General features: G+C 71.0%; 2 protein-coding genes across 2 annotated transcripts; one reads left to right on the top strand and one right to left on the bottom strand.

Annotated features, from left to right (window-relative positions):
- Positions 1–12: 12 nt before the first annotated feature.
- On the bottom strand, positions 13–3,891 carry DCST1 (DC-STAMP domain containing 1). The gene is given in 15 exon segments (XM_054182484.1): positions 13–306; positions 308–765; positions 885–1,001; positions 1,119–1,245; positions 1,329–1,424; positions 1,552–1,651; positions 1,815–1,996; positions 1,998–2,170; positions 2,440–2,583; positions 2,728–2,908; positions 2,994–3,133; positions 3,219–3,347; positions 3,448–3,522; positions 3,601–3,726; positions 3,813–3,891. Coding segments are annotated over 15 exon segments (2,421 nt in total).
- Positions 3,892–4,043: 152 nt separating this feature from the next.
- Positions 4,044–7,818, top strand: DCST2 (DC-STAMP domain containing 2). The gene is made up of 15 exons (XM_054183033.1): positions 4,044–4,347; positions 4,447–4,617; positions 4,738–4,839; positions 4,944–5,138; positions 5,251–5,316; positions 5,441–5,654; positions 5,741–5,916; positions 5,990–6,154; positions 6,231–6,398; positions 6,517–6,617; positions 6,728–6,858; positions 7,007–7,122; positions 7,210–7,303; positions 7,390–7,629; positions 7,719–7,818. Exons 1-15 carry the CDS (start codon positions 4,044–4,046, stop codon positions 7,816–7,818), a joined length of 2,343 nt encoding a protein of 780 aa, XP_054039008.1.
- Positions 7,819–8,417: the final 599 nt, after the last annotated feature.

Raw genomic sequence — 8,417 nt, 5'->3', positions numbered from 1 at the left:
TGCGGGGCGCCCTCAGGCCGCGTACCCGCTGTCCTCGTCACTGCTCTCCTGGGAGAGGCCGACATCCCCGGGGGTGCAGGCGAGGCACACGCCGCCCGCCTCCCTCCAGCAGGGCCGGCAGTACGGGGCGCCGCAGGCGGGCGCGGGGCAGACGCGGTCCTGGGGGGTGCCAGGGGTCCCGCACACCATGCAGCTCCGGCGCATCCAGCGGCGCAGTCGCGGCCAGCGCTGGCAGCACCACTCCCGCAGCGACGGCCCCTGCGGCGGCGACGGGGACGTGTGGGGCTGAGCAGCCGCCCCATGGAGGGAACGGACCTGGGATGGGGGGGGACAGCAAAGTCCCGCCCCGCCTCGCCCCGGCGACCCGGTGCGGTCCCAGCCCCACGTCGCCGTCCCCACTCACCAGCCCCGGGTGCTGCCGTGCCCGCCGGGCGACGAGCTTGCGCTGCCGCTGGACGAAGATCTGCCGCTGCCGCAGCAGCTTGTTGTAGAAGTAGAGCACGCGGCTCTTCTCCCGCTGCGCCGGCGGAGACCATGAAGGGTGACCAGGGCCAACCGGCTCACCCCAAAAGCGTGCCAAGGCTGTGCCGGGCCCTCGGCCGGTGCCGGGGCTGCCGCTCACCTTGGGGAAGTAGAAGGCGGCGATGGCGCGGCGCAGGCGGTGGGTGTAGACCTGGGCCAGGCAGAGCAGCACCAGCAGGGCCAGGGGCAGGCAGCTGCCCACGTACTGCTGCCGCCCCATGCTGCGGGGCCGCGGCAGGCAGGCTGGGGACAAAGTGGCACCGCTCAGCCCCCTCTCCGAGGCAGGGAGGGGTGGCCAGGCCATGGAGCCGGGGAAGGGGTGGTGTGGGGGGGGTTGTCCCGTCCCCTGCGGGGGGGCTCACCAAAGTTGGACGTCTCCAGCCGGGAGTGGGAGGAGGTGTTGAGGGCCCCGACGGTGCTGCGCAGGAGCCGAGCCATCAGGGACGTCCCCGTCACATGCACGGCCAAGCGGTGGCTGCCTGCGGGAGGGGAGGACGCGGGGGGGCTGGCGGGGCTGGGGACACGGGTGGAGGTTGCGGAGGCGGGGCGGGGGGGGGGAGACACACACGACCCTTGCCGTGGGGCTGGGGGCTCACTGTGGAAGGAGTACTGCACGAAGGAGTGCTGCCGGATGACGCTCAGCATGGCGACGAGCGCGTGGTCCAGGCCGCAGGCGAGGAGGAGGAGGAGCAGGGGCGGGATGCACTCCAGCAGCTCCAGCACCTGCGGGGAGCGGGGTCCGCCACAGCCTGTCCCCCACCAGCCCTGGCGCCCCTCCGCCACCCCACCCCCCCCCAGCCCCTCACCATGTTCTTCATCTCGAGCCGCTGCATGGCCAGGCGGCACGGGAAGATGACGGTGGAGACCTCTGCCCGCCGCAGGGGCAGCAGCGTCCGCTTGTGCTGGGGAAGGGGGAGCAAGGGCGGCTCAGCGCGGCCCCCACACACCCCAGGACCACCAGACGGGGGTGAGGGCCCCCCCCGCCCTGCTGCCGCCGCCCCTTCTCCCCCCCCCCACCCCGATCCTCACCTGCTTTCTGCGTCGGGCATCGATTTGGCGGAAGTAGGTGGTGATGTAGAGGTTGTCAAAGGAGATGTCCTGGCAGTACTGCTTGGTGTAGGAGAAAGCCCTGGCAAAAAGGAAGGGTTTGGGGGGGGGACACGACAAAGGAGTGCCTACAGCCCCGCAGGATCCCCCCCCGTCTTTGTGACCCCCAAGCCTGCTGCCAAAGGAGGCCCCTACCCCTCCATGCCCTGCGGCTGGCACCCCCTGCCCCCCATCCCGGGCCTCACGAGATGAAGACGAGGAGGAAGGTGAAGGAGAGCAGCAGGCGGAAGAAGGAGACGGCCCGGCCCAGGTGGGTGCCGTGCTGCTGCAGGTGCGAGTTCACCTCCTCCATCAGCCGCGCCGCCGAAATGTTGGCATCCAGCAGCATCTCGCGGTGATGCTCCTGCGGCCAAGGGACCGTGGGGCCGGGCGGGATGCGGCCCCCACCCCGGCCCCGGGCGGAGGGGACGGGCCCCCACCTGGTAGACGACGCTGGCAGTGAATTCCTGACTGAGGTTGCCGATGGAGTCGTTCACCAGGTCGTACATCTGCCCGAAGTTGCCATCCACGGGGATCCTGTTTTGGCACCAGCTGTCCATGACTGCAGGGATGGAGTGGGGATGGAGTGAGGATGGAGCGGGGGTGGAGCGGGGATGGAGCGGGGATGGAGTGGGGATGGAGCGAGGATGGAGCAGAGGTGGAGAAGGGATGGAGCGGGGATGGAGCGGGGATGGTGCTGGCAGAGCCGGGACCCCGGGTATCACGCCGGCACAGGCCGCGGCTGCCATCCCGGGGGGCTGCAGGGGGGCAGAGCTGGAGCTGCTCCACCGAGGGAGGACAGGGTCGGGGGGGCCGCACACGTTCCCCCACCCCTGACAATCCGGCAGATGATCTTGAGCTTCATGGGCAGGCAGACGAGGTGGTTGACGATGGGCACGAACACTTTCTCCATGCACTTGTCGTGCATGGAGTCGAACCATTCCCGGCAGCGCCGCATGCCCTGGTCGATCACATCTGGGGGGCGGGAGCGCTCAGACCCCCCGGCTCAGCACCCCCCCGGGGCACCATCCAGGGTGCCCTGCGACACGGTGCGGGGGGCTGCGGCAGCCCCTCTCCCCCGACCGGCAGCACCGCCGGCCTCCCGCCCGCCCCGCTCACGGGTACAGCGCATCCTCGTGTTCTTCTCGAAGAGCTCCTGGGTGCGTTGGCCCGGCCGGGGGCCCGGGTGGCGGCGCTGCCGCCGCAGGTCGTAGCCCGCCTCGCTGGCCACCTCCTCGTTGAGCTCCACGAAGGCGCGCGAGACGTTCTGCATCTCGGCGTTCAGCCTCCTTCCGCCCCGCTGCCGGACACGCACGCTGACCGACGGGCTCAGCCCCGCTGCCCCACGGCTCCCCGCCGCCCACCCCCCCCCCCCCCAGCCTCACCGCCATGTTCTCCATCAGGTCGTGCAGGGGGGCCGTGGACGCCCGCCAGAGGTGGCGGCTGTGGTTGACCTGCAGCTCGGCCACGCAGCCCAGCGAGCGCGTCACCTCCTCCAGGTTGTGCCAGATGTTGGCCACGGGGCCTGCCACCGGCGGGGCTGGCTCAGACCCCGCCAGCCCCCAGGACCCTGCCGGGAGGGGGGGGACGAGGACACGGGGAGACCCTACCGTTGTAGATGGCGGCGAGGACGAAGGAGAGGACGTAGACCCGACCTTCCTTGCCCAGGAATTTGGGGGCCACGAGCAGGGTGGCGCAACGAAAGTGGGGGGACGTGGCCCAGCCCAAGGCAGTCACCCCTGCGGGGAGCGCAGAGATGTCCCCACGGTCCCGCAGAGAACCCCTCCGGGGCTCCTGACGGCCCCCGTCACCCCAGTCCCCTCCCAGCCCCGTCCTCACCCGCCAGCCCGTAGGAGACCTGCGCCTTGCGCGTCTCCGTGAAGTTCATGGGGACGATGAGGAGCTGGCAGAGCCCTGCAACAACCCACAAATCTGCCCTGAGCCCCCGGTTCCGCCGGCCCCCTGCCGTGACCGGCGCCGGGACACACTCACCGAGACCCAGGAGGGTCCCGACGCCGGCTCCCAGGAAGAACTTGCCGCTGCGGTACTGGTCCGGCCGGCTCCAGAGGAACCGGCTGCACGGGGCGGGCAGCAGCGAGACCACCACTCGCTTCAGGGCTGGGTGGGGAGGGCGGCGTCAGCCCTGCCCCGTCCCACTGCCCACGGGCAGTGCCGGCCGGCAGCAGGGTGGGACGGGATCTCACTCGTGTTGGGTGGTTTCTGCCTCCTGCGCCGCTCCGTCCCGGCCGAGCGCACTCGCCCAGGGGCTGCCACCGGCTCCATGGCTCCGTGCCTCGTCCCGGCGACAGCGGGATGCTCCCTGGGCAACCGGCAACGACGGAACGCTCCCCTGCAACCGGCACGCTGCGAGCTGCCCGTTCCCCCTGCCGTATCCCTGCACCCGGAGCCCGAGAGAGCACCAGGAGAAACCCAGCATGGGCTCCCGGCTGGGCAGACCCCCGAGGGGCCGGGGGGAGAGCCCGACTGGGGGCAAGCGGTCCCGGAAAAAGCCGGAGGAGGCAAGCGAAGCGTGGGAATTGGCCCACAGCGCCGGCGGCTTCGTGCTGGGCGTGTTGCTGGCCAGCCTGTACGGGGCTGCGGTGCTGCTGGCGCAGGGCCGCGACATCTGGTACTGCCTGGTCACCACCAGCAGCCTGGGGGCCACGCTGGGGCTGGGCATGGCCTTCTCCGCCAAGGTGCGGGTCACCGTGCTGCTCTCGCTGCCCCACATCTTCACCAGTACGTAGCCGTGGGTCCCACCGCCAGGAGCCGGGGCGGGGGTAGGGGGGAGGGTGCTGGGTCCCGGTTGAGCCCCAGGACCCCCCCCTGTCCCCGCAGGGGAGGGGAAGATGCTGCTGCTGCTGCTGGCGCTGGGCATGGCGGTGCAGGGTCCCTGCGCCAACATCCTGCAGAACTTCTCCCGGGCCGCCGAGTCGCTGTCGTGCGGGGCCGAGCTGACCCTCAACCAGACGGCCGAGCGGCTGCAGCGCGCCCAGGAGCCGCTGCTGGGTGAGCCCGGGGATGCGGTGGGACGGGAGGGTCCCTTCCCGGGGGAGCCCCGGCAGCGCTGGCCGGCCCCGGGCTGCCCTCGCCCTTTGGGGTACGGTCAGAGGTCCCCCTTCTCCGCAGACATGCTGGCTAAAATCAAGGAGATCTCCCAGAAAGCCAAGGTGGTGGGCGACCATGCCCGCAGGGTCTTCCGCTCCCTCATGGACTCCGTCAGCTACGTCGGTGAGCCCCTTGTCCCCGAGGGTCTCCCCGGCTCCCTCCTGCTTTCGCTCTGTCCCTGTCCCCACCACCGCCGCCCGTCCCCGACGGCCGCTCCCTGCCCGCAGCTCAGGCCCTGCGCAACGTCTGGCGGTGGCTGATGAAGGTGGGCGAGGTGTGCAACCGGGAGCTGGGCTCCCCCTACGCCCGCTGCCTGCGCCTCTTCCACGAGGCCAAGGACAAGTGCGAGCGCACCATCCCCTTCCTCTCCTTCCTCTGCTACATCGTCGTCATCTTCAGGCCCCTCTGCGGTTTGGCCAAGGGTGTGGGTCCCTGCCCCTCTGTGGCGGCGGGGGGGTGGGTGGGGGGGTGGCGGGGTGGACCCCTGCCCGTCGCGGGGGTGCCCGCCCTGGCAGAGATTCCCTCTCTCCGCAGTTGCCCTCCTCTTCTGCGTCATCCCCAGCTACATCCAGTCCTTCCTCAGGAGGAAAATTTCAGATCGTGAGTATCTCAGTGCCGCGCCGGGCCGGGGGTGGGGGGAGTGGGGGTCGGGGCTCCCTCTCTGCCCCCCTCCTGGCTCTCACCCCGACCCCCAGCCCCACGCAGCCCCTTGTCACCCCCGCAGCCCTCAAGGACGCTCTGGAGCGCGTCCGCCGGGAGTTTGAGTTCAACATCTCGGCCACGCACCACTTCAACATCAGCCTGGGCGCCAGCAAGAGCCTGGGGGAGGTGGCCACGGACATCATGGAGGGCGTGCGCCTGCGCCTGGAGCCCACCCGCCGCGTCCTGGGGCTCTTCCTCCACTTCTCCTTCTGCGCCATCCTCTACCTCTACCTCCAGTGAGTGGGCTGGGGTCCCGCTCCGCTCCCCCGGGGGGCACGGCGACCCGGTGTGCGGGTGCCCGACATCCCCCCCGTGTCCCCAGGGCGGTGCGGTACCGTCACCGGTACCTGCGGGACGACACCTTTGACAACGTGTACATCACGCGGCGCTTCGTGGAGCTGGACCTGCGGCGGGCGGAGCAGGGCAGAGCCACCGTCCTGCCCCTGACGGCCAGGGAGTGCACCCGCTACGTCTCCCCAGGTCAGCCCTGCGCCGGGGGTCACCCCCCAGGCCAGCCCCACGGCGGGGTCCCGGCGCGGCACGAGCTCACGGCGTTCCCGTGCCCGCCCAGCCGGGATATGGCTGTCGTACAAGGAGTGCCGCCGGTACGGGCTGCAGCTGGTGGCCATCCTGCGCCACGTGCTGCTGGGGGCCAGCATCATCCTGGCCGACTACAGCCTTTTCTGGCTGCTCGACCTGATCCGGCACCTGATGCAGGGGGAGATCGTCGCCCGGGGTGAGCAGCACCCTTGGGTGGGGGTTTCGGGGCAGTGGGTGCCTCGTCCCCCCGGGCTGAGCCGCTCGCCCCGCAGCGCCGGTGGTGTTGGGCATCAGCGTCAACGGGTCGGGCTACACCAGCGAGATCTTCAGGGACGTGGTCTCTGCCTTCGACGTGCTGCAGCGGGGCAACGTCTCGGTGCTCTCCCAGCGCTGCGTCGTCCACCCCGTGGAGCCCGACTACGGCACCTACGTCGCCATGGGTGACTGGGGGTGCTGCCCCCTCAGCGTGCAAGCTGGGGGGGTGGGTTGCAAGGGGGTGTGTGTGTGTGTGTTGCGGGGGGGGTCGCCCCTTGGCGTGACTCGTCCTCTTCCCACCAGGACTCCTTTATGGCGTCTGCTTCTTCACCACCGTCTTCGGCAGCTACGTGGCACGCCTGCGCCGGCTGGTGTGTGCCGCCTACTACCCGTCCCGCGAGCAGGTAGAACCGCCCCCCGCCACCACCACCACCACCATCACCACCACCTCCATCGCACCCGCCTGTCCTCACCCCGTCTGCGTCGTGTCCCCCCGCCGCCCCCGCCACGCCAGGAGCGCACCGCCTTCCTCCACAGCACCATCCTGGCACGCCGGGCAGGGTTGGCACGTGCCCTGTACCAGGCCACCAAGCGAGGCGCGGTCGACGCCGGGCAAGGCAACCTGCTCCTCTTCCTCTCCTCCACGTAAGGAGGATGAATCCACGGGGCTGGAGCCAGCCTGACCCCCACGAGCGCTTCGCTGGGCATTGCAAAGGGGCAACGCCATCCCCTCGGGGGTCCGCGGCACCCCCAGGGGGATGGCGTTGCCCCCCATGGAACATCTTGCCCGCAGGGTGCCTGGCTTTGCCCAGCTGGCTCGCCTCCTGGGCATCCAGCAGAAACGCTGCCTGGCCTGCGAGATGCCGGAGCAGCCGAATTTCATCAAGTGTATGACGCCCAAATGCAAAGGTAGGAGCCCCGCTGCCCCCCGCCATCCACCCCCCGCCAAAAAAAAAAAAAAAAATAATCTCCCACCCCTCTCTCCGTTTTCCCCAGGGTTGTACTGCAGCGAGTGCCACGAAACCCTGCAAAACGTCTGCTCCGTCTGCACGGGTCCCCTGAGCTGCTGGGACGCGGGGGACGAGGAGATGTGAGCGGCATCGGGGTCAGGGGGACACCCACCGGACCCCCCCGGGTGGGGGGCTGGAAGCCACCCCTCCCTCCCCATCCCCGCAGGGACTCCAGCGACGAGGAGACGGTGGGGCTGTGGGTCGGTGCCGCGCGGGCGCTGCGGGGACAGGAGGGAGGACGGCTGTTGCGGCAACGCGTCCGGGAGGTGGCGGCGGGAAGGGGGGGCGGCAGGAGGTTGCCCCCCGAATTGGCAGCCCGGCTGCGGGCCCAGCTGAAGGAGTTGGCAAGCGGGGAGAGCGACGGGGCCAGCAGCGGGGTGGACGGCGAGGACAGCTCGCTTTCCAGGTGAGGGCTGGCCATGTCCCCGGCACCCTCCTGGCACTGGGGGTACCGGTCCCCAACACTGCTGTGTCCCCCCCCCACACCCCCAGCAGCCTGGACTTTGGCTACCAGGAGCAGCCCGACAGCAGCGGGAGCGAGCTGGAGGAGGTGGTGGCCCTGCGGCCGCCCAGCAGCGAGGGCAGGGCCCGGTGACGACGGCAGGACGGTGCCACGCGGCGGCGAGGACACGGGGCCAGGCTCGGAGGACGTGGCTGGAGCCCCAGCAGCGCGGGGGAGGCCGGGAGCTGCCGGGGCGGGTGGGGAGGGACTGGGCAATAAAGCACCCGCTGCCTCGGGCGCCGGCGTCCTGGTGGCCTGAGCTGGGGACCGGCACCCCGGGGTGGTCCCCAACTCACGGTGGCCCCAGACCCACGCTGCCCCCAACCCTGTGGTGTCCCCATTTCCAGCCCCATGGTGTCCCCAGCCCCTCGATATCCCCAGCCCCACCGTGCCCCCGCCTCCACGGTACCCCAGCCCCCCCCAGTGCCCCCGTCCCCACCGTGGCCCCAACACCATGGTGGCCCCGTCTCCAGCCCCACGGTGCCCCCAGCCCCTCAATATCCCCAGCCCCACGGTGCTCCCAGCCCTGTCCCCACCGTGCCCCCACCTCCACGGTACCCCAGCCCCCCAGTGCCCCTGTCCCCGTCCCCACACTGCCCCCAGCCCTGCAGCACCCCCAGCCCCCTGGCGCCCCCACCTCCCACCTCGTGGTGCCCCCAGCACCTCGATGTCCCCATCCCCACAGTGCCCCC

This window comes from Rissa tridactyla, chromosome 23 (assembly GCF_028500815.1).
Source record: "Rissa tridactyla isolate bRisTri1 chromosome 23, bRisTri1.patW.cur.20221130, whole genome shotgun sequence".
Classification (NCBI taxonomy): domain Eukaryota; kingdom Metazoa; phylum Chordata; class Aves; order Charadriiformes; family Laridae; genus Rissa; species Rissa tridactyla.
Note: the sequence above shows the minus strand (reverse complement) of the source record. Positions and strands in the feature narration are given on the sequence as shown.